The sequence below is a fragment of the Miniopterus natalensis genome, chromosome 20 (genome assembly GCF_054644295.1).
Source record: "Miniopterus natalensis isolate mMinNat1 chromosome 20, mMinNat1.hap1, whole genome shotgun sequence".
NCBI classification, from domain to species: domain Eukaryota; kingdom Metazoa; phylum Chordata; class Mammalia; order Chiroptera; family Miniopteridae; genus Miniopterus; species Miniopterus natalensis.
Window position 1 is genome coordinate 13817491 of NC_142100.1, and position 26205 is coordinate 13843695.

General features: G+C 44.4%; 1 protein-coding gene across 1 annotated transcript in view; it reads right to left on the bottom strand.

The window, feature by feature from the left end:
- Positions 1-12824, bottom strand: part of UPB1 (beta-ureidopropionase 1) — a 28592-nt gene extending 15768 nt beyond the window's left edge. Inside the window, exons 1-3 of the mRNA XM_016204244.2 lie at positions 12721-12824; positions 7058-7229; positions 3816-3903 (exon numbers count right to left, since the gene is read on the bottom strand). Coding sequence (XP_016059730.1) covers positions 3816-3903; positions 7058-7229; positions 12721-12824 — 364 coding nt within the window. The remainder of the gene's footprint in view (positions 1-3815; positions 3904-7057; positions 7230-12720) is intronic.
- Positions 12825-26205: the final 13381 nt, after the last annotated feature.

Below are 26205 nucleotides of genomic sequence, written 5' to 3' on the forward strand. Positions count from 1 at the left end.
GTACAGAGATTTTGTTGGAGATGATGAAAAAGTTGTGGATATAGACAGTGGTGATGGTTACACAACTTTGTGAATGTATTTAATGTCGCTGAACTGTACGCTTACCAATGGTTAAAGTAATAAGTTTTATGTTATGTATGTTTTATCACAATTAAATTTTTTTTGATGTTAAAAAATAGGGATGGGGATTAGGATAGGGAAAATAAATGAACAACACCCAGACTGTCCTCATGGAGCTTACAGTCTAATGGAAGAGGCACACATCAAAAGTGATGTGTAACCAGAAATGTGAAAAATGAGATAAATTTCTGGGTACAGATGGCAGACTGGACTCAACACCTTTGCTCTTTCCTAAAACCCCACCTACATGTCAGTCAAGGGATTTTTATGTGAAGGTAAAAACCATCAAGGATGAGGCACTGAGAGAGGGACAATAGCAACAACATATAGGAGGCTGGAGAGCCAAGGGATGCATGTAGATATCTTAGAGGACTGAGAAAACTGAGTCCCCCAAGCAGTGGAGGAGGCCAGGAAGCACCCTACTCTTCACCACAGACCCCTCAAAGGCTCAGGAGCCAGAGGCATAGCATAGCTCTGAAGGTGGGGAAGCAGGAAGGGGTGACAAACAAGAGGGATTGGTTGAAACTCTATTTAAGAAGCAGTTGGAAGCCAGATCCATCCTCTACTGTAAGAGGTTGGGATGTGCCCCTTACACCTCAGCAGAAGGCTATAGGCTCATTCTCCAGAGAGAGTTAAACAGAGGGTCTCCGGCCTTGGGGGAACCAGGACAGATAAAGGCAAGTAGTGTCCAAAACAGAGGGATTAAGTAAACATCAGCATTCTGGATCCCTGTTCTCTTTCTCTTCTTGGCAGGAGATTAGAAAAATCTCCTCTGGAGCATCTGACCAGTCTGAAAAGAATGACCTAAAGACAGTACCATGGGGGATTACATAACAAGTAGCTAAACTGGGTCATCCTATCATGAAGCTCAGTGAAGAAACCCCTCCCTCAAACTCAGAGATTGCAATCAGCTTTTTAATTCCCAATTCTTAAAATATAATCAATAAGGGGGGAAAAGACCAATTGGAGTGAGTAGGGACTTTGAAGGAAAAAAAAAATACTACTTAATATCTTCAGATATAAGAGAAGATATTGTAATTATAAAATAAAAACAGGATGTGATAAAACAGGAACTTTTAGACCAAAAGAATTCTAATAAATTAAAAATAGGAGAGCAGAGTCCATCCAGGCATGGCTCAGTGGTTGAGCATCAACCTAGGATCCAGGAGATAGTGGTTTGATTCCCAGTCAGGGCACATGCCGGGTTGCAGGCTCGATCCCCAGTCGGAGGCATGCAGGAGGCAGCTGATCAATGACGGCTCTCTCATCATTGATGTTTCTATCTCTCTCTCTCCTTTTCCCTTTCTCTCTCTGAAATCAATAAAGATATATTAAAAAAAAAAAAAATAGGAGAGCAGAAACCAGAGACTGAATAGAAGGCTGAATGACAAATTAGAGAAAATCTACCAGAAAATTGATAAAAAAGACAGATATGTAAATAGAAAAAATACATTTAAAAAAGTAGGGATTTAGCCCAGGGTTCCAACATCTTAATAGTAGGATATCAAGAAGAAAGAAGAGAAAAAAAGAGGGGAGAGAATCACTAATGAAACAATATAAGAAAATTTCCTAGATCTGAAGGACCCACACTTCTAGACTGAAAGAACCCATGGAGAGCTTAAAATAATGGATTAAAATAGATACACACAACAGCACATCATTATGAAATGTCAAAGTATTAGAGAAAAAGAAAAGCTCTTACAACCTCCCAGAGAAAAACATCCGAAGTCAGAAGTCAATGGAGCAAGGTGTTTAATCTTCTGAAGGAAAATTATTTCTAACCTAGAACTCTATACCCAACCAAGCTATCAACTAAGTTGTAGGAGGAACATATTTTCAGATATGCAAGGTCCCCAAAAGTTTACTTCCTATATGTTCTTTCTCAGGAAACTATACTTGACCCTGAAAACACAGGTGTTAGGGGCACCAACCCCTCAAGCAGTTGAAAATTTGTATAACTTTTGACTCCCCCAAAACTCAACTACTAATAGTCTATTGCTGATGAGAAGACTTACTGATGACACAGCCAATTAACACATATTTTGCATACTATATATATTATATACTGTATTTTTACAATAAAGTAAGCTAGAGAAAAGAACATGTTATCAAGAGAAGGAAGAGAAAATATATTTATAGCATTGTACTGTGTTTATTTTTATTTTTTTAAAAATTTATCTTTATTGATTTCAGAAAGAGGATGAGAGAGGGAGAGAGAGAGAAAAAAACATCAATGATGAGAGAGTCATTGATTGGCTGCCTCCTGCACACCCCCAACTGGGGATCAAGCCCACAACCCAGGCATATGCCCTCACCAGGAATCGAACCACAATCTCCTGGATCCTAGGTCGATGCTCAACCTCTGAGTCACATGTGGCCAGGCGATACTGTAAGTTTAGATCGTCTGTTTATAAGACGAAAACAAAATCCATGTATAAGTGAACCCACACAGTTCCAGTCCATGTTATTCAAGGGTCAAATGTACTCAACCTAAATGAGGGCATAAACCAAGAAAAGGAAGATGTGGGATGGGAGAACACAAGAGCAAGGCAAACGGACTCCCCAGGTTGACAGTGATGGGAAATCCCAGAATGACATTTGTGCAGCCAGCAGAGGGGGCAATAATTCAGACCTGAGAGAATTAGAGGCTGGGGGATACATTCCTTCAAAGAGATGAAACCAACAGCCTGCTTTAGGTCCTAAACCTCTTAGGGGGATTTAGGAAACTGGCAGAAAGTTGGGGTAGAATTTGTGGTAAGTATGCAGAAAATAAAGCAAATAATTCAGACCTGAAAACAGAAAACTGTTCAGGGAAAGAAATCAAAGTTTACAAAACGGCTTGGAAGGCGCATAGACTAGAAAGGGTCCATGTATGTCAAAGGGCAAAAGGAGGGAAAAGACTAATACTATCTTCTTCCATAATGGGAAGTCAATAGATAACGCAAAACTGAAAAAATTAGGAAGCAACACAAACAAAGGTAAATTCCGAAGGAACCAGCTAAAAGTTGAAAAGGATAGCTATTTTTTGGTAACAGACCTTGTAGACCCATTTGACTCTAAACCATGAACATGCATGACTTTATAAAAATAAAAATGAAATAAAAGGTCCATGGTACCATGGGTATATAACAGGGACACAGCTTTAGATAGGGAGGTGGACTCTGAGCTGAGAGCTGATGGTTGAGTAGGGTTAACAAGGCAAGAGGAGGGAACAGCTAGTGCAATGGTCTTAGGGGGTGAAAGATCAGTAAAGTTAAGGCAGAGCCCAGCAGAGAGGAGGTTGCAGAGGTGGGAGAAGAAACAGACTTATGCAGTGCAGAGTCACATTTTGAAAGGATCTTTCTTAGAAAGGTGTGAAGAACCAGTTAGAAGGGGCCAGAGTGGAGGACACAAGGAGACCAGCTGAAGGTGATTACAGAAGTCACTGTGAAAGCTCTTGGTGCCTTGGACCTGGGCAGTGGTAAGGAGGTAGGGGAGGAAGTGAAAACGGATTCAGAATGATTTGGGAGGAAGAACTGATAGGATCAGATGACAGACTGGGTCATGGGAGAGAGAGGCTGGGGTTCCTGGGTTTCTTTCTATGGATGAGAAAAGAAAGGAGACTTTTAAAAAATCTTGTAGCAGACACTTATCAACATGGAGATAATGTAGTATTGTCTGAGGGCAGCAGAGAAAGAACCCCAAGAGAGACTTACTCCATGCTTCCTGGAAACAGATAATATTGACTCCACACATTGCAGCCACCTCTACAATGGCTTCTATACGTCTGTGAAGGGCAGAGACCTGGGAGTTTAAAAATCAAGTATTAGAAGAGCATTTGAGATCTTGCTTCCCAGCAATATCATCAGCTTGGCTCAAATAAACTCACAAAAATTCTCTACAAATTTGGATGTTTCTTATATTGACATTTGCTGGCAGGATTTTGAAGACCCCTATCCAGGACTACCCCGCAGACCTGTACCTGGTGCTAGGTACCAGCATGGTCCCCTTGTGCTTCACCGCTCCCCACTTCAAACTCGATGAACTTGGAAAGGACATCAAATAAAGACATTCTCCAAACTCATTGGAAGGAAACTTATCAGGCACCTAACCATGAATGAACACCTACAAGGGACATCAAAGATTCCTCTAGGATGAGAAGCTGTTGACACCAGAGGTAGACAGCTATCCCAAGACATTGACAAGGCCTGTATACCTATGGATTGACGCTGAACCCAGAAACTATTTTGTTTGATTGTCTTTACCTGCCTGCTAATGATATTAGCAATAATATTTATACTCGTTCTTTGGGTTTTTCTATATAGTCCAACTGTTTATGATTACTGAACATGTATAAGATAACTGTTAATAATCTTTTTATGGCTTATGTAAATGTTATATTAGATGCCATAAACAGAAAAATGAGACAGACAGCAAAACTTGGATCATGATAGTTCACAGGACAGAAATGATCCAGACTGTTGACTGCCTTTCATGTACCTGCCCTTTCCTTTTTGGGAAAATTCAGGCTCAACTCACATCCCATAGTTAGCTACAGTATTGCTCCACCTCCAAAGGTCAATAAGAGGATGATGATACTGAGACTTCCTAGGAATGAGACTTGCTAGTGCTGTGAGACCATACTATCCATCAATGCATTCTTTGGATTGATTTATGACCAAAAGGGGGGAATTGAGGACAAAAAAAGGGGCTCTATGGAAAGTAACTTCACAGGATTATCTGATCATAAGTTTCTAACTGGGCAGGTCATGTTGGGTAGTCATGCCTCAGGCCTATAACTTCCTCAGTAAAAGGTTATCTTTGCCTTAAGCAAGCCTAAACCCTACCCATTGTTTCTGTGATTCTAGGTTAACATACCTTTGAAATGACTTTTTTTCAGACCTCTTTTACCTGCCCTTTACCCAGACCTCTCAGAAGCTTAACAACCCTCAATAGAGCATGTAATCTTATTAACTATCCTGTAATCCAATCCCTGCCTTGCTTTCTCCCACTTTCATGTAATCTTCCTTATATTCCATCCTTAATTCCAAATGTATAAAACAAACTGCAAAACTGTTATTCTCTGGAGATTTGAGATCATGCTTCCTGGCAATGTTGTCAGTTTGGCTTAAATAAACTCATAAAAATTCTCTACAAATAAATAAAAATCAAGGATTAGAACACATTAGTTCTATTGGTTGAGACCATTTTAGAACTCACCCCAATGCACATGGAACAACAACCCCCTATTCGGTCAGCTGCCAGAGGATGAGCAGGGTGGGGAGGTTCTGACATCTCATACTGTCATCAGGTTCAAAATCTACATGAAAAGGGGGAGCTGCAGAAGTTCTGGGGTCCCACACACCCTCGATACTGCCTTTCTGAGCCTCAGTTTCCTTGACTGGAGAATGGGTAGAACATTGCCTGCCTCATGGGGTTGTGAGGAGGATGCTCTGCTATGAGGATGCTGGTTACTGCAAGAGGATGGCCCACATCCAGTAGGCCTACAGCACAACAGGACCATCCCCTGGGTTAACTGTTCCCTCCCGCCAGAACACAGTCCACTTTCCACCGCCCTGTATGCAAGGCTTCAGGAATGCCTCGTTTTGCCACTTTTATTTTTCTGTGTGTATCTTATGACTGAATGACTTGCCTTTCTCGGCTATGCCCGTGGCCAGGAATGTGCTTCCTTCTCCCACCCAGTCCTCCCTGGATAGGTTATCTATGTCACATGTCACCCACAGAGGGGAGACTCTCCCAGGAGTATTGAGGTATCTCTACTCTCCCCAGCCCCTGTGGTGGTGCTGTTCCCATTGTGCTGTCACATTCCTTCACTGTCTGTCACTCCCATGACCCCACGAGTTCCTTGGGGGCAAGAGGCAAGTGTCCTCATCTCTGTGTCCTCAGCATGATGGCTGGCTCCCAGGAGACATTCAGAAGTGTTTGTTCAAAGAAAGACCAGGGGAACAAGGCTGAAAACCCAGAGAGCACAAGCTCTTTACAATGTTCTGTCTCTCCCCAGCAAGACTGCGCACACCAGGGCTCCACAGATGTTTACTGGGGGCTGACAGTGTGCAAAATGTGCTTCTAGGTGCTGTGGGGATGGGAACAGCACCCCTGCCCATGACGACCTGACAATCTGGGAATGGTCAAGGAGATACGCTGACAATCAGCTAATCTGAAAATCAGAAATCTTTTAATCCAACCAAAGCAGAGGAAGGACAGATGTGAAAGACAATGCAGAACCTGAACTGGAATCCAACTGATCTTAGGTTTCGTAAGAATCCCAAAGAAATCTCAGCATGCTGTATCCAGAGGCCACCTCTGCAGAGAAAGTTGGGAAGTTTGAGCAGCGGGAGGAAAGCTGTGAAGAAATAAGTGTATACAACACACTGCCCGCATCTGTGACATGTTTCTTTAGGGAAACACAAGATGCTGTCACATTGATATTAATTGTAAGGTCATAAGCAAATGCCTATCATATTCCTGCAACCCTGCAGGCACCACCAGCTGACAGACATCTGGGTGCAGTAAGTCACACCCTGAGGAACAAGGCAGAGGAACACCTGGATGGACACACAGGTCCTGACTGGTGTGTGCTGGCAGGAGACTGAGAGGCAGAGTTCCATGGAGAGTGTGAGCCAGCCAAAAGGGCACCATCCCAATCGGTAAATGGAAAAATAGATCAATTGCAGGAAAGGAAGCAGAGGTGTAGGTGGAAAGAACAGTGAGTAGTGAGAGGAAGGCAGAGAAAGTGTAGCAGCCAGAAGAAAAAGAAGAGCCAGAAACAGGCGGGAGGGAAGGGGGACAGCCAGGACAGAAGTGTCTGGGCAGACTATTTGCTCACTAGATGTACCTGCAGACCCAGAGCAAGCAGCCAGCAGGAGACTGTAGATGTGTTCAAAACAGAGAGCAGGGCACAGCGTGTTTATATATTTATGGTCAAAAGCAGTCGCACCTGTTTGGCCACAGGGGCATCCGCGGGCAGGGGGATTTTGTTCTGAACAAGCCCCACACGCACTGTCCGAGGTCCCCTCAGCTGCTCTTCTGCTGCCTCGAAGGCATATCCCTGCAGCTCAAAGTCCCCTTCAGAGGCCAACTCAAAAGCCCTGCTGGGCAGGTCGAGTTTCCTAAATGGGCAGGAAAGAAGGGAGATGATTTGCATGAGGTGTGCTGAATTTAAAATTCCCCCAAGCCCAGAGTTATTCATCAGGTAGGGAAAAGGTTATGTGTCCTAGCAAGAAGGCACACAGAGCAGTCCAATGCCAGGTGGAATCTGGAGGAGAGGGAGGGCCTGGATGGCTGGAAACAGACACCACTCTGAGTGTGGACTTAACCTGATGGTCACTGGGGAAATTTCAGCAGGCAGACGGGAGTGGTCAGATGTGGCTAAGGGAGGCAGCAGGGTGGGTGATGGAAGCGGCAGGGAGACTAGTCAAGAGTTGATATTTGAGTTGCTGAAATCAGTGTGGAGATTAAAGTCTCAGCAATCAGCACAGAAGTGAGGGAATGGATTCCCAAAAATGTCTGTGGACTAGAATGAGAGGGCTCTGCTGAGCCTGGGGGATAGGGTGGGCTGTGATAAGACAGGGGCTGTTGAGAACCAGGCTCAGGAAATGGCTGGGTGGAGAGGCCAGGACTGATAGCATGACAGAGGATCCTGTGGCCCTTCACTACTAAGGATTACAAGTCTCCTGTGATCCCCACTATTCTGTCCTACTGCCACTTCCAGACGGGAGACAGTTCCATGCACAGTGCTGGGTATGCTTGGTGAGGGGCCAAGTGTCTAGACCAAAGGACCAAGTGCTCATCCTGGTTTGTGATTTATTAACAAAGGTAAGTGGATTATTTATAAAGCCTCCCACTGAAGTGACCGTTGGCCACATGGCAAACACCTCCTGATGCCTGTTGCATGCTTGGTGCTGAGGTGAAACCCACAGGGGCATGAGGCTTGGCCCCTGGCCAGGAAGGCCTTACCACCTGGGGACGAGATGGTTATGAAATACCCAGAGAACACATCAAAAAATAACCTGACAGCCATTATCTAATGATAATATTTCCCTCCTACTTTAAGTCACTTTCTTAAAGATGTTTCTTTCAAAATCACAGCCCTGTCAGCCCAAGCCCCTGTTGCCGCCCCCTGCCAGGCAGTTTCCGTATGACAGCCTTGACAGCTCCTGAGATGGGTTCCACCCCTGACAATCAGTTCCGTTCCTTCAGCAGGTTAGAAATAACAGCAGTGCCCACACCTCGCCTCCCTTTGCCGTGATTGCCTCAGACACAGTCCTCCTTCTCTCAGGCAGAGCCCCCCATCTCGGCAGGCCCCAGCCCCAGGACAAGTCACCGTGGTGGACGGGAGAAGGAAAAGGGTGTTCTGCTGCCCCTAGGACCATGGCCAGGGAGCCAGACCACCCTTTGGGAGATGTCCTGGCAGCCCAGTCCTTGTGCCAGGAAGATACTAGGTGGCTGAGGTCTGGTCTCAGGTTTGCAAGCCTGACTGTAACCATCACCTGGGTGATGTCCTTTAGCCTCTAGCCATCTCTCCCCATCTACTGCCCACAGCTGCCTGCTCTCCCCATCCTTCCACCACCATCAGCCCCATTGTTCCACCACAACCTTCCTGCCTCCTCACCATCTATGCTGAGTGCTGCCTCCATCCCTCCATCCCTCAGCTCCCTGCAGACACTCTTTCTCCCAGGCCTGAGGCAATGCAGGCCAGGCCCCTCCACTTTTGGGGCCCCACCTCTCCTCGACACCCCCTACAGCAAGATTTCCCCACCCTGGTGTTATCCAGGGGGTCCATCGCCAAGCCTTGGAGAACCCATTCAACCCTTGGGCCCCATTCCACAAACCATTTGCTGTGCCCACCAAAGGTTTGGCTCAGGGATGTGGCGGGGCACAGATCCGCCACGACCCAGGAAGGGCAGAGACCAGCAAATGAGCCACAACCTCACACAAGGAGAGGTGGAGGATCTGTGCTGCCCACAACCTTGCCTTGTTCCCCATAGTTGGCTGCCTGAGCCCCCACCCCTCTTGGGCTCACCTCCAACTTCATGGGGGAAAACTTATCACTTCCTGTCCTGGCCCAAACACCCTCCAGGCCCTTCTTTCTGGCCCCCTACCTCTCCACCCAGGGTCAGGGCAGACCTTGCCTGAGCAAGCTCAGCTCCTGCCTCCTCAGCAACCTCTCGCTACTGGAACTTCACCTTTCTCCTTGTTTTAAATAATAAAATAATAAAATTTGTTACAAAAGAAACACATGCTCATAGGGGAAAAAAAAATCAAAGAGTGAAAAAGTATATCAAATGAAAATGAGTTCCCCTCTCCATCCTACCTCTTAGCCCCCATCCTGAATTCCAGAGATGACCCCTCTTAACAATAATTTATGTATCTTTCCAATATTTTTCTATATAATAGCATCAGTCTGTATATTCAGCTCTCCCACTTGCCTTTTTCATTTAAGACATGACATCTCTCCCTGTCTCCTACAGACCTACTATATCCACAACTAAAGATAACTGAGCCTTTCCCATTAAAAATTAGGAAAAGCAAGCAAGCAGGGAGAGCAGGCTCTACACAGGTCCCCCTTGTTACCTCACTTGCTTTCCCCTCTCCCCTCCACAGGAAGCGTCCCTACAATCCTCACCTGCCACACCTTCCTCAGCTCTGTTTCCCAGCTCCTCATCAAAATCCACCAGCCACCTGAGGTTCCAAGCCAGAAGCCAGAACGACCCATCCACACCATCTGTTGACTTCCCTGAGACCTCTAGAACCCTTCCTCCTCTCCAACCCCAGGCACTCTGTTTGCTTTAGGCCTCATATTTCACCTTCACTTTTCAAATTCACCTTGGAAGGCCCCCACCACCATCAGGACAAGTCCTGCTGCCTCAGCATGGCATCTAGAGCCCCCAGGACCATGAGGGCTACTCCCTCCTGCTCTGTTGGGCGATCCCCACAGCACTCCACACTCACAGTGTATGGGCATGTCCCCTGAATGGGCATATCCCCTGGTGTCCGGGCCTTAGACTAGAGTACCTGAGTACTTCCTGTGTCTAACCAACTCCTCCATCTCCCCTTCAGGATGCAGCTCAAGCATGGCACCCCTGGGAAGCCTTCCTGACCTACGCCAACCCTGTACATGTAGACAACCACTTTTAAAAGCCCCTTTGTTGTTGTTGTTGTTAATCCTTACCCGAGGAATTTTTCCCATTGATTTTTAGAGAGAGTGGAAAGGAGAGAGGGAGGGGGAGGAAAGGGGGAGAGAGAGAGAGAAACATCCATGTAAGAGAGACACATTGATTGCTTCCCACATGCTCCCGATCAGGGCTGGGGATTAAACCTGCAACCCAGGTATGTGCCCTTGACTGGGAATTGAACCCGAGACCCTTCGGTATGCAGGCCGACAGTCTAAGCACTGAGCCACACCAGCCATGGCTGGCTTCCTCATTCTTGTATCCCTAGTGCTCAAGACAAAAATAAATGCTCAATAAACGTTTGTTAAATGAATAAATGTTTCTTGGTTCTGGCTGTCTTAAAATTGAGCATCAGTGTTCTTTGGGGATTTCATCTGTCCGGCACAGTCAAGGCCCATATAGTTCATTCACTTAGCAAACATTTACTAAGCATCATCTTTGTAGGGCACAGCAAGTCATTGGGAGAGAAGGTGGTCTTCTGTGGAGCACAGAGGGAGTTCAAAGGAGGGGCTGAGGACTCAGGCTCCACCAGACCTTCACAGAGGGGTCCATATTTGAGTCAGGCTATGAGGAAACAATAGGAGTTTAAGTAGGAGAAGTTTTTAAATGACTAATTTCCTATCATTTAAGATGATTAAGTTCCTTCCAAATCCCACCGAATTGCAAGAACTGAGCAAGGACACAGGTTTACGCCCTAAAGGTAAAGCCTGGAAGGGTTCAGTGCTGAGTGAAACAGACCAGTAAAAGAGAATTGGAAAAATAAAGGAAAGGGGGAGCCACAAAGGAATTGCAAGAACTGAGTAAGGACACAGGTTGATGCCCTAGAGGTAAAGCCTGGAAGGGTTCAGTGCTGAGTGAAGCAGACCAGTAAAAGATAATTGGAAAAATAAAGGAAAGGGGGAACAACAAAGTTATTGTGAGCCAAGACCCAGGATGAGGCCTGGCAGTCACTGGTCAATAAATGTTAGCTCCCATTTTACCACCCATTATAATCCCTCCCCACACTAGAGGAGCCCAAATGCTCATGGAAAGTCCTTCTTAAAGGTAGTCTTTACCCTGATTTCTAGAATGTGCCCCAGCCAATCACCTATGTGGAAAACTTATTTCTCTTTTCCTAAGACTCTTGTGTTTTGCCTCTCCCTGACACTCACAAGCCCTCTGTTTTTTTCCTAGGAGAACATGCCGACCTCACCCTTAAAATAAACCTATTCTTATCCCGAGAGCAGTAGCCTGAGATGCCCCTTGCTTTAAGACACCTTGAAACCTTCTTTGGGAGCCTCAGCTCTAAGAGGCCTCCCCAGTGATGAGCCTTGACAGCTTTGGTGGAAAGTGGTATTCCAGCATGAGCACACTGGAGGTGCCTTGAAGGTCATCCAGTCCCGTTCCTCCTCTTTGGGTATGAAGACCCCTTTTTGACAAAGTTCTGTACCACTCCCACCTCCAAAGGCAGTTGTTCCATCTTTATCATCGACTAACTGTGAAACACCTGAGGATCTGAGGTCAGACCTCCCTGCAGTAACTCCATAGCATGGGTAGCTGGGAACCATTGATCCAATCAACACCCTCAAGTTTCTGGTGAGCTGATCAGGCTCCTGCCTTAAGGTCACCTCGAAGGTCAGGGAGCCCACCGATTGGCAAGGAAGTGGGAGGGCATTTAGTCAGAAGCTGCATGGGGTCAGAGTTCATTGTAAGAGTCACAGAAATCCCTTATAGCTTTTACACAAAGGAGCAACAGGATATGATTTACATTTTCTGGTTGCTTTGAGAAAAGTGGACTGAGGAGAAACCAGAGTGGAAGGGGAAGTGTTTTCCAGCTTTGTATACCCAGGGTCCAGCAGTGCAATGCCCTCAGAAAGCCCTGGTGATGCACAGGACTGGCTGGCGGTGGAAAAACACTTGCACAGCGTGTAGTAACTCACTTCTGTGGCTCGGCAAGCAGGACAGGTTCCTTGACCAACCAGTTTCAGCAGGCCTCTACCTCCAAGGGACCCTTATAGGCCGAGTCACTGCGAGGAGGAGGGGCTGGGGCTGGACAATCCGTTGACCTGCTAGGGGCTCTGACTGGAGACACTGACTAGAATAGGATCTGGGCAAAGCCCAGATCACTGGAAGTGGAGAAGGAGTTAGGGAGAAAGCCTCAGGGAGTAAAAAGCCACTCTTTTCCTTTCCCTTCCGGTTCCGGTTCCGGCTCCGGTTCCAGTTCCGGGTGACGGGAGAAGTGGCTTGTAAAGGTCACGCCAGGTTGTATAACCCCTGAGCGGCCTAGAGCCGTCACATCTAGACTTTCTTACGGTCTCTGCTCGCCCTCTCAGGACTTCACCACCGCCCCGTCCGAGTCCTTCAGATCCCGAAGCACTCTCCCTGGTCACCCCTGCCCACACTCACTGGCCCTAAGCGCCCCCTCCCCCCTAAACCCCTGGCCCCAGACCTGGTCTCCTTGCCATAAAGAAGGCGTTTCACCTCCAGCAGGTCTGTGGGCGGCAGGTGCTTCTCCAAGCACTGCTCCAGCGACTTCCATTCAGGCCCAGCCATGGCTGAAGACCGCAAGCTCCCGACCTGCAGACCCAAACTGCCTGCCCTTTACCCCCGGGGGAGGAGGAGGAGGGAGAGGAGGAGGCGGCGGCCAGGCCCGCGTACCTGCCCAGGGCTCCAAGCTCTACCCTTCGGCCTCTGGGGGGCTCACTGAGAACACGCCCCTCCTCGTGCCTCCGCAGCAAGCAGCCAATCAGCGCTCCGGAGCTTCGCGGGTGGTCCCGCCCCTTGCCCTTCGCACCTCCTTCCGCACGCGCCGGGACACGCCCCCTCGGCCACCCGGCCGCTCCGAGCCCTCGCGCCTCTGCTGCTGCGGTTCCGTGGCCCTCCGAGGCCCTCGAGCCGACTCCCAGGGCCGGTTCCTGGCCCCTTTGCTCTCGTTCGCCTTCAGGTTCCACCTCTCACCTGCCCCGAGGTGTAGGGGCGGGACCGACAGCCCGGAGACTCGGCGGTGAGGGAGGCTGCGGCGCCGGTCTGAGGTAAAGGGCCGGCCCACCGCGGCGCCGCTTCCGCCCTCTTGGACCCTTGCGGGGCCAGTTCCCGCCGCAGCCCGTGGGCAGGGCCTCTCCCCACCGCGACTTAAGTTGCCGGTCGGCAAAATGGGGACAACAAGCCCGCGGGCCCGCCGCACGGGACTGCGCTGGAAGGTACAGGACGAGTTTCAGTGTCCCAAGGGCAGGAGGCTGCCCCTCCGCCTTCCAATGCCCCTTATTTCTGAGAATTTCTAACCCCCGAGGGGCCCGACCCGGAGTCCTGGCCGCGCGCCCCAGCCCGGGCTTCGGCCTCGGAACCCTGGGCCGTGCCTGCATCGCTTGAGCGAAGGGTCAAATGAACCCATGAGCTTTCGTTAAGTTAATACTGCAAAATGCGGGGTCCCCCGCACAGGGGCTCACCCTCTGGACCCTTGGGCCCCTTTCAGTTTTGCCATCTGCTCCGGGTGTTTCCACGTGGGCACTTTTCTGGGAGGGAGGCGCTTGAGACTGTCGCTGAAGTGATAGGTGTGTGAGGCCCCTCTTGCAGTTCCCTGGGATCCAGAGGGCGCTACCCCCTCAGGAGCCAAAGAAGGGCCTCTTTGCAACCCTGCTGAGAATTAGAACAGTAAGACCAGCCTAACAGGCTGGCACCGTAGTGAAGGAACATGTCGGCCCAGTTTAGCCATTTGCAAACCTTGTAACCTCAGGAAAGTTATTCAGACATTGAAAAAGTAAGATAAGAACAAAGGTGTTGAAGGGCCAAAGACTTTAGATATTTTATATGGGCCACTAACTCAACTTTTGGTCATTGTTTTGATAAAGGTTAACTGAGAGTTTCCAGCATCCGATGGAGCTGCCTTTTCAAGAATGCAAAACTTTTACATACAAGGCTCTGCGATAAGGGCAATACACACACAGATGATCAAGACCTAGTCCATTTTCTCCATGATTTAAGGTAGGGACATACTTGTAAATACGGCAGATTTAAATAACTTGATATGAAAAGGGTATACAGTATGCTATGGAGCTCAGAGCAAGGGGCGATTTCTGGCCTAGAAAAAGAAACTGTTTAAGGCCTCATGGAAGAGGCCTTATTGTTGACTCAAAATGCCTTGACTACTCTTATCTTCTGTACGCTATTTTCTATTTTAGTTAGTGGCCTCACTGCCCACTCATTTCCCAAGCCTTTGGAAGTCATCCCCAACTCCTATGTTCTTTCTTTCCCCCATACAGTCAAACATCAAGTTCTGCTAAACTTACCTCCTGAATTTTGTTAAAATCCTTACCCCTCCCACCTTATGCTGGCAATCATGTCATCTTTTGCTTGAATTGTTACCAGTCTTCTAATCTACCTCTGGTGTCTATTCTTAGTTGTCTTTCTAAAGCAAGTATCTTAACCTTCCTTTGTATCCTCTCATTCAGTGTCTCCCTACCTGGAATGACTTTCCATCTTTTGTTTTGTGAACTCCTACTCATCCTCAAGAGGCAGTTCAAATATCACCTCTGGAAAGTCTTCTCCAATTTCTCCAGGAAAAGTTGGATTCCACTATCCCTTTATGAACACCTCTATTAGAGCATTTATCAAACTCTATTGTGTAATTACTCCTGACCTCTGGGCAGGAACTAGGTCCGGTCTACTTTTATATCGGTAGTGCTTTGGCACTCAATAAATGATAGTTGAAGGAATTAATTCTGATGAGATCAGGACAGATTCATTAAGGTGCTGACATTTGAGTTGAACCTTGAAGCAGAAGTAGAAACTATTATTACTAGTTAAATTGCTTAATTCATCTTTCCCTATTGTTAGGTGACAAGCCATTCACATTAGGCCATTATAAACCAGGGTTTCAGCAGGAACTGCACTGGACTAGAAATCCAAGGACTCGGGTTCAGCCCTGGTTCTACACATTTTCTTCATCTATAAATGAGGATAATAAAGTCCATCCCACTTTCTTTGACTTGAAAGAATCAAATAAGCTAATTTAAAATATCTTAGAAAAATCTATATAGTGTTATCTCTATGTTATTTGTAATCGAGGAAAAGGTATTTCAATATAATATTCTCATGGGAAATCATAACTATGCCATCCTTAATGTACTGAATACTTATCTTTGAGGTATTTCTCTAGTAGTAATATTGAATCACTTATATTCTTCCCACCAGTTCTTCCAGTGATAAATAGCATACCTTTGAAAGGAGTAATTTTGATGAAGGCTGCAGTCTGAGGCCATGAAATATAGCAAAGCTGATTAGTGTGAACCCTGAGAAGAAAAAATTTAGGAAAAACACCCATTAACTAAGAAGGGCTCCTGGTGGTTAACTGGGCTCAAATAAAAATAAACATTAAAAAAAGCAGCCCTGGCCAATGCGTTCAGTGGTTAGAGCCTCAGCCTGCACACCGAATGGTCTTGGGTCTGATTCCGGGTCAAGGGCATGTACCTTGGTTGTGGGTTCACTCCCCGCTCCCGGTTGGGGCATATACGGGAGGCAACCAGTAGATGTGTCTGTCTTGCATCCATGTTTCTCCCTCTCTCTCTCCCCTCCACCCCCCACCCCCTTCCCTTCCACTCTTTCTGAAAAACAATGGAAAAAATATCATGTGAGGATTAACAAGACACACACAAAAAAGCAAAGCCTAGCAGCCATTTCTGCACAGGGGACTCTCATGCAAACTGCACTTCCCAGAGAAGCTCCTCTGCACTAGACTGCCTGCCCTGAAACCACCTGCTAAACTTCCCGCCTGCACTGAGCCAGCCCTTATAAAGGTTTCCTGGAATCCTATTCCAACCAATAGGAATAAGCCTTTCCCTATCCAGTCAAAGCTGCCCAGCTTGGACCCATCAGAGTGGCTCTGTTCTGACCAATCAGAACAGTCCTTTGGACCAATCATACAGTGAGGATTTGGCATCCTCATTTGCATAAGGACAGTCAGAGACCATTGGTGGGGACTTCTGTCTATATAAGTCAGCTTCACTGTGGCTGGGGGAGTGCATTTTCCACCTAAGACTTTGTTTGGTAGCAGAGCCCTCAGCCCTGCTATTTGTACAGCCCAAGCTGTATTATTGTTGAGCTGTTTGCACGAAATAGTTTCCTTCTTCACTCCTTCCCCAATTGGAGATCCCTATTGGCATTGATTTGGTGCCAATGACCATTGACTATCAGTTGACACTAGCCTAAGCTGAAATCTAGTCCATGACCCATCACTAGTTAAGCTAATCATTTGGGCTAGAAAACTAAAAAAATAACTCTATGGGGATTAAGAGACTGAGCAGGTACACAGCTGTGCATAGCCAAAGGGTGAAAAAAGGGTATAGGTTTAGATATTTGTTAAATATTAAGATTGCAAAATCAGCCCGGCCAGGGTGGCTTAGCAGTTGAGCATCCACCTATGATCCAGGAGAGTTCAGTTCAATTCCCAATCAGGGCACATGCCTGGGTTGAGGGCTCCATACCCAGCAGGGGGCGTGCAGGAGGCAACCAATCAATGACTCTTATCATTGATGTTTCTCTCTCTCTCTCTCTCTCTCGCCCCCCTCCCTTTTTCTCTCTGAAGTCAATAAAGATATATTTTAAAAATAATAAGAATGCAAAATCTACCTTGGCTAGTGTTGCTCAGTGGTTTAGAGTGTCTGCCTGTGCACTGAAGAGTCATGGGTTCAATTCTCGGTCAAGGGCAGGTACCTGGGTTGCAGGTTCAATCCCTGGTCCCCGTTGGGGCGTGTGCAGGAGGCAGCCAATCAATGTTTCTCTCTTTCTCCCCCTCCCTGCCTTCCACTCTCTCTAAAAATCAATGAAAAAAATATCCTTGGGTGAGGATTAACCAAAAAAAAAAAAAAAAAAAGCAAAATCCCAGGTTGAATTTTTGCGACACAAATTTCATGAAGTATCAACATGGTAAATAAACCTTTTTCTCCACCTCCTTCTCCCCCTAGAACAACTGCACAAATATTAGCAGCAAACAGTATTAGCATATTTTAGCCCCAAACAGTTATTTCCAACAAGTGATCCAAAGATGAAATAGGCTGCTTCTGCAGGCGGTGAGTTCTCAGCCAATATGGAAGTTCAAGTACTGTCCAAATGACCACTTGGTGGGAGTGTTGTAGAAGAAAGTCATCAGATGGGTCATTGAACCAGTATATTGCTTTAACATGAATCAAAAAAACCAGGGATGTTAAGTCCAAAGAACCATAAACAGACCGTAGAACAATACAAGACAGTTTGGTATATAAAGAAATGAGTCAAGAAGTAAAAGGAAGACTCCATTATTAATAGTAGTAGTTGTGTATTTGTGTGGCTTTTTAAAAAAATTAAAATAATTTCATTTTTAGAGAGAGAGCTAAACATCAATCCTGCACGTGCCCCAACCCAGGATTGAACCTTCAACCCTGCAACCCAGGCATGTACCCTGACTGGGAATCGAACTGGCAACCATTTGGTGCATGGGATGATGTCCAGCCAACTGAGCCACACCTACCTGGGCTAGTTGGTTTTAAAGGAAAAGGATCACTTTTATTGCTAGTATATGTGGACTTCAATTCTGGGAACTAATGGTGACAGGAGTTCTGGCCCCAGAATCAGAAGATGAAACAAGTATCTTATTGTTGCAAAGAGTAATTTCAACTTGGAAATGGTTGTATCTGGAGCTCAATGAGGGGAACAAAAAATAACTGTGGGGATTAAGAGATTGGGGCAGGCACACAGCCATAACCGCCTAAGGGTAGAACGAATGTATAGAAAGAATTAGATATTTAAGCCAGACCAAATAGACTTGTGTTCTGTGCTGTACCATCTCTAGATAACTGGCATCTTAAAATCCTTAACACTGAAGCAAGGTAGATTTTGTGCTCTGAGAGACTGTATTGTGTGCTTGTTATTGTGGAGGGTTTGCAGTATTGTAATAATATACCAGGTTTTCTGTACTACCAACAAACTTAACATAGGCAAGTCCTACCCTTAGTCTCAGATCTCAGTCCTTGCTGAATCAGAACTAAACCTTGCTACCAGCCCTGCCTGAATTAGTTCCTCAAACTGAATAACTAGTCTGCCATGTTGGGGACATTAAGCTTTCTTGTATTCCAGTAATCGAAGCTATGTTTTGTTTCCTTAAACCCAAATCTCTGACATCCCAGCACACTGCCACCTTTAAACTTAGCACTGCCTAAGACCTGAATCTGGATTTTGAGTCTCACTGTTTGCTGGGCCCTGCTAGCTATTCCCAGACTCTAACATAGACTACTCCCTGGACTGCCACTGCTAAATCCCAGAGCCCCAGAGCCTTACCTTTGGGTCTCTGTGAGCGCTGCAGGTATAGGCTTCAATTCTCTAAGAATTATGTCCCCCTTCATCATCAGGAGCCTTTCTTACAATCCCAAGTTTCTCCCTAATCAAGGGAGTTAGTCTGACCATGCCAGCTACACCTAGGGAACCAAACTGATATTGGCCTTTGCTCAGAGCAATGTACAGAGGGCCATCTCCCATACTCAGCTTCTGCAGCCACTAGCCATCAAAACCTTCCTGAACCTGGTACCATATATCCTGCTGGACTTCCAGGCCATGCTTCTGGGCTCCCAGCCCCATCTCTGTTAACTGGGTATTTTCCTGTGCAGACTCTGAAGAGTTAGTGTCAATAGTCCATGGCAGGCTGCACAGCTTTCCTCACAAGGACCTTATAGCCATTTAATATTTGTTCTCTTCATTGGTCAGTTTTATAAAGATGTTTTGAATGTGCCAAATACTGTGCCAAACATGAATAAGTCATATGGTGCTTATTTTCGTAATCATCATAATAACAGCTCCTATTTCTTGACCACCTGCTGTGCATCAGGCACTGTGCTAGGCCTATAAGTGACAGATTTATAGGGGACAGAGGGGATGCATTGTGAGGGGTCAGGGGGGAAAGCTGGGTAGTTTGTATTACATACATAAGGCTGCAGACACAGCACATGGTTAGTGCTTAATAAACAGTAGCTGTGTTTACAATATTAAGTGATAACATTACCAAAAGTGCCACACAGGTCCAGAGGTGGTAGAACAAACTTCTGAGCTAGAAGGATGTGTGAAGGACACAGGAAGGTCAACCCAAGAAGAAGGAAAGCAAGACTGCAAGCAGAAAAAGTGCCAGTCTGTCTGGAACACCAGAGTAGATAAAGGGTTGCACTGCACCAGTGTATGAAGATATGTAGAGAGTTCTAGAGACATGTACACTAAGGAGTGACTCTAGTCATGAAACCCTTTGCCATATTCACAGGAGAAAAATGATTGTCTGAAGCCGTAAAAACCGGAAGGATAAGACAAGTCTGAAAATTATCCAATTCAAGGAAGGAAGATTGCAGACTGCTTAGTCACCTGAAGAGAGAGAGTAGACCTTACGAAATGAGAGGAGATGATTACATCACTTAAGTGAGCATTGATCAACATGTTTGGCAGGACAAGTGGAAATGTTTTTTCTTAAATAATTCAAGCCTGCAGGCTTCCAACCCAGTTTAAGGTAGTAGAAAGGTCTGCTATATATAAATACGTGTGGTGTTCCAGTGGTGAATGAGGAGCATGTAAAGGAGGAATAAGTAAAACTTACTGTCCGTATTTAACTGAGAGTGATGAATAAAGCCCCTGATGGTAAATGCACAATAGCCTTCAGTTGAACCCCTTACGTAAGGAGAAGGAAATACTATTTGCTTGCTGACATGGAGTGTAACATACTTAAGCCATATAATAATATTATAGTTGGAGGGAGCCAGGCCTGATGATTTAAAGACATTTTTACTTCTAATGTCCTTTATTTCTATAAGGTAGACTTAATTCAAAATCTATGACACATTTTCATAGCTGGTTGTTCATCTTTTCCTCATTACTTTTCTGAATTAATACAGAAAGTGGTGAGAAAACAAGTGAAATTAAAAGAGTATTAAAAGTTATGGCCATATGCAATAGGATTATAAAGTAATCATACCGTTTAATAACTTTCTCATCCATTGGGAAGCAGTGTTCTTATTTAATCAGAAGCAGCATGGTACAGAGTAAAATCATAAGTTTTTAAAGTCTCAGCTTGCTGTGTATTAGTTTTATGACCCTGAGCAAGTTACGTTACTTCTCTGGACCTCCTTTTACTCTTTTATAGCATAAGATGATAGTACAGTACTTGCTGGTATGGCTGCTTCAAGGATTAAATGAAAAGCAGGTCTGTGAAATAATTAGCAATGTAATGCCCCACTCTGGGTAGGGGCACCCCTTCCCCACAGTGATGTTGCCATTCAGTATTTGGAAAGGCTCTCTCTTAAGTTGCTTACAGAGTCTGTGGCACAACCTCTGCAATAATCTTAGCGTTGGTGTTCAAGAAATGTAGTGGGGTTTTTTGAGGGTAGATTTTATTTTTGAAAAACAAGAAGAGTTAACTCATAGCTTAGTTAATGGGTGATCAGGCTGGAGATGTTAACAAAGTGTGACGATAAAATTTGGATTATAGATCAACCCTGAAAGCAACTCCAATAGAGAAGTTCCAGAAAAGTATTGAGCAAAGCAGCATTTTTGGAATCAGTTTTGGTTAGATAAGGTCTTGTATGTTTAAACTTCAGCTTTGTTACATTATAATCACACTTCATTTCTGTGGAAAGGATGATACAAGACAGAATTTTTAATAAAGACTAGGAGAGCATGAGGAGCAAATAAAAACACAGAAAATACATAGAGGCCATATTGCTGCCACAGAGTTAATTAAAATATTTTAAAAATCTTTGTTTATATACAACTCAAGACTGAGTAGTAACAATTTTAAAAGTCTCATTTCAAAATCTTACTATATTAAGGCCTATTACATTCTCTCAGAACAGAGCAGTCCCTTTTGTCCTCAACTCCGTATTTCTTCAAATGAATTTATCTCCCTCTTATTAACATCCTTTATTCAGTTTCCCAGACTTAAAAACTCATCTGATTCTTTTTTCTTACATTATACCTGTTACTATCATTTCTGCCTTAGTGTCTTGCATTCTGCCCCTTTTCTGGTCTTATTGCATCTACCATCATCACCTTCTTCACTGGATCTTGCCTGACTCACTGTATTAGCCAGGAAGCTAATTTCTCTGGTTTCAGTGTTTTTGTCTTCCAAATAAGCCTTTTTAGATTAATTTTGCTAAAACAACACTTCCATCTTGTGTGTATTTTTGTAACAATACCTAACACATTGATTTATAAGTAATTGTTTATGAGGGGATCACTTGTATTCTGTTCTTTTTGAGATCTTTAAAAGCAGGAACTCTCTTATTTACCTGTACTGGTAGTGCTTATTACAGGGGCTTGCACACAGCTGTGTGGCCCTGAGCCACAACTATTTAATGGCCCTGTGCCTCAGTTTACTCACCGGTAAAATGGGGATAAGATCATCTATCTCAAAGGATTAAGGTATTAAAAGAGTGTGCATGTGTGTATATTAAAAAGCAGTTTTTAGCCTGGCCGGTGTGGTTCAGTGGTTGAGTGTCAACCAAGGAACCAGGTGGTCATGGTTCCATTCCAGTCCGGGCACATGCCTGGTTTCAGGCTGGATCCCCCGTAGAGGGCGTGCAGGAGGCAGCCAGTCAATGATGTTGCTCTCTCATCGATCTATCTATCCTCTCCCTTCCTCTCTCTAAAAATTAATAAAAACATAGAAAAAAATTTTTAAAGTAGTTTTTGTATTATTATAGCTTTAGTATATGACAGCTTTTGTATTATTAGAATACCCCTTTCTTATTGTAGGCAAACTCCTTTTTGTTTTTTAATTTTTGTTGTTATTAATCCTCACCAGAGGATATTTTTTCCATTGCTTTTCAGAGAGAGGAAGGGAGGGAGAGATGGGGAGAGAGGGGGAGAGAGAGAGAAACATCAATGTGAGAGAGACTCATTGACTGGTTGCCTCCCACTCAAGCCCCGACCAGGGATGGGAATTGAACGCTCTAACCACTTAGCAACAATGGCCAGGGAGAGTCAAACTCCTTTTTCCTGACTTTTGAGGGCCTGTTTTGTGGCCCACCTTATCTCTACGTTAGTCTCATGTTCCCCAACATCAAAGGCCAATTCCATCCTGGAGCATTCTGCACCTTCCACCAAGCCTCACAAACCCCACCCATCCTTTAAGATCTTCAGGAAATCTCTTCTTTGTGAAGTTTTCACCAGCAGTTCCACCTCACACTCACCTCTCTTTTCTGAGCATCTCTGGCATTTCGAGTTTGTGTCTCATTTTAGGTACTTAATAGTTTGTGTTTATTTTGTCTCTACAAAAAGAATATAAGCTCCTAGGAGACAAGAATATTGTTTTTCTTTCATTTTCTCTACTGGGCTTGTATAGGCATACCTGGTTTTATTGTGCTTCACTCTGTTGTGTTTCACAGATGTTGCTTTTTTCTTTTTAATCCTCACCTGAGGATATTTTTTCCATTGCTTTTCAGAGAGAGTGGAAGGGAGAGAGAGAGAAACATCGATGTGAGAGAGACATATCAATTGGTTGGCCTCCTGCATGCACCCCGACCAGGGCCTGGGATGGAGCCTGCAACCGAGGTATGTGCCCTTGGCCGGAATCGAACCTGGGACCCTTCAGTCCGCGGGCCAATGCTCTAACCACTGAGCAAACTGGCTAGGCAGATGTTGCATTTTTTTACAAACTAAAAGCAAGCTTCTCCACCAGCAAAAAGATTACAACTTGCTTTACTGCAGTGGCCTGGAACTGAACCCACAATATCTCTGAGGTATGCCTGTATTCATTTATTTAATAAGCTTTCTTCATGCATGTTCAATGTGCTAGAGTAGGCAATGCAATACAATAATTAATAAGAGGTGCCTCCATTCTAATAGGAAGCTAGAGATATAAATATTTAGGATTTCGTATGGTCACTGCTATTTAAGATTTTAGAGCAGATGATTAAAACACTCAGATCTATTAATTAGATAAATTGTGGATGTGAGCAGAGGATAGGCAGGGTGAGTGACTGGAAGTAAAAGCTTCTAGTGTACAGCATTTGTTGAAACATGACAAAGGCCTGGACTAAGGCACTGGAAATAGAGTAAATTCAGCAGATACTGTGAAAATAAAAATCAAAGGGATTTGTGACCACTCGAATACAGAATATGGAGTATAGAAGATAGGAACATTCAAGGTGATTTAGGCTTCTTGCTTGAGCATTGGTTTAATGGTGAAGCCATTTAGGAAATAGGAGCCATGGGGGGGGGGGGGGAAGCAAGTTTGGAGATTTAGATGCCCACGGAACCTCCAAAGAGATCCCTGTGAACAGATGGAAACTCAGGTCTGGGGCCTAAAGATTACAATTTGGACTAGAGAGAGCAAGAGTGTGAAATCTTAGCATACAGTGGTGGTTGAATCCCTGAGAGTGAAAGATCACACAGAGACAGGATGAAGAAAAATGAGAAGTAGGAAGTAACTGAAACAGAAATGTTCAGAGATATTAGAGGAGACACAGAAGTAAGCAGGCCACAGGTCAGAGTGCCAGGTAGTTAATGCTGCACTGGGGTCAACTCACAAGTGTGTATTGAATTCAGAGTTCAGGAGAGTATTGAAATGGGCTAAGCTAGTCCCTAGTGGGAGTCAATATATAGTGGCCAAAGTTAACTGAATTGGCAGAAGGAAGGGCCAATAGTGAGGATAACTTTGAATAAGCTTGGAATGACAGGAAGGAGAAATAATAGTTCATTGTTTGAGGATAAGGTAGGGCTTTTTAAAAAATAAAGCTCCTTCAAACAGTTTTGTGAAAAGGGAGAAGGAACCAGAAGAGAGAAGGCAGTGTCTGTTGTGTGCCCGGTGATCTACTAATGCTTTACGCATTCTTCCATTCCATTCACATCATCAACTTGAAGTGGGGTATCCTATTCCTTTAACTTAGCATGGTTAACTAGCTTGACCAGAGTGAAGATTTGTTTAACTACCAAGATGAAACTCTTTCTGCCATATGTTACTGTTTCCATGCTTTTCCTGACGTCTTTATAATTTATTGGTTTAGATATAGAGGAGTGTGGGAAGGAATGGGGCCAAGGTCACTGTGTAGAGACTATTTGGGGAGTAATACACTCTCTCCATGACAGAAGGCAGGATGTGAGGAACAACCTGTGCAGAGTAAGGCCTGAAGATGGATACACAGGAGCTGAGGGAACATACTGAGCTTAGTTGGTCATATCCTAAGAGGGAGAGGCAGAGGAGGGTAGTGTGAGATTAAAATCACTAATTGGATGGTTGACAATTAGAAATCACAGCTGATTGGACAGATCATCAAGACAAAAAAATCAACAGGGAAACAGAGACCTTAAATGACACTCTAGTTCTAATAGATTTAATAGACATTTACAGAACATTTCATCCCAGAACAGCAGAATACACATTCTTCTCAAGTACGCATGGAACGTTCTAAAAAATAGACCACATGTTAGGGCACAAAACAAGTCTCTACAAGTTCAAGAAGACTGAAATCATATCAAACATCTTCTCAGATCACAATGGCATGTAACTAGAAATCAATCACTATAAAAAACTCAAAAATATTCAAACACACAGAGGCTAAATAGCATGTTATTAAATAATGAATGGGTTACCAATGAAATCAAGGAAGAAATCCAAAACTTCCTGGAAAAAAACAAAAATGAACAGACAACAACCCAAAATCTATAGGACAAAGTGAAAGCAGTCCTGAGAGGAAAGTTCATAGCATTACAGGCATACCTCAAGAAACAAGAAAAAACTCTAATAAACCATCTAACACAACAACTTAAAGTATTAGAGAACAGCAAGAAAAGCCTCAAGGAAGTAGAAGGAAGGAAATAATAAATATCAGCAGAAATTAATGACATAGACTAAAAAAAATACCAAAAAAAAATCAATGAAACCAAGAGCTGGTTCTTTGAAAAGATAAATAAGATTGATCAGCCTTTAGCCAGACTCACCAAGAAACAGAGAGAGAGGACCCAAATAAATAAAATCAGAAATGAAAGAGGCAATATAACAACTGACCCAACAGAAATACAAGGGATTGTAAGAAGATACTATGAGCAACAATATGCCAACAAACTGGACTACCTGGGTGAAATGGACAAGTTCCTAGGACCATACAACCTTCCAAAGTTGAATCAGGAAGAATCAGAAAACCTGAATAGGCTGATAACTAATGAAATTGAAGCAGTAATAAAAAAAACTCTCAGCAAACAAAAGTCTGGGATCAGATGGATTTACAGGTGAGTTTTACCAAACATTCAAAGGAGAATTAACACTGTCCTCTTCAAACTATTCCAGAAAATTCAAGAGAAAGGAAAACTCACAAAATCTTTTTATGAGGGCAGCATCATCCTAATTCCAAAACCAGATAAAGACACTGCAAAGAAAGAAAATTACAGACCAATATTCCCGATGAACATAGATGCCAAAATCCTCAATAAAGTACTAGCAAACCAGATGCAGCAATACATTAAAAAGATCATATGCCAACCAAGTGGGATTTATTCTGGGGATGCAAGGCTGGTATAATATTTGCAAATCAATAAATGTGATACACCACATAAACAAAATGAAGGACAAAAATCATATGATCATATCAATAGATGCAGAAAAAGCATTCGACAAAATCCAGCACCCATTTTTTATAAAAACTCTCAGCAAAATAGGAATAGAGGGAACATACCTCAACATAATAAAGGCCATATATGACACACCTACAGCCAACATCATACTCAATGGGCGAAAACTAAAACCATTTCCCTTAAAAACAGGAACAAGACAGAGTTGTCTACTTTCACCACTCTTATTCAACATAGTCCTTGCCACAGCCATCAGACAGGATGAAAACATAAAAGGCATCCAAATTGGAAAGGAGAAGGTAAAACTGTCATTATTCGCAGATGACATTGTACATAGAAAACCCTAAAGACTCCACCAAAGTACTAC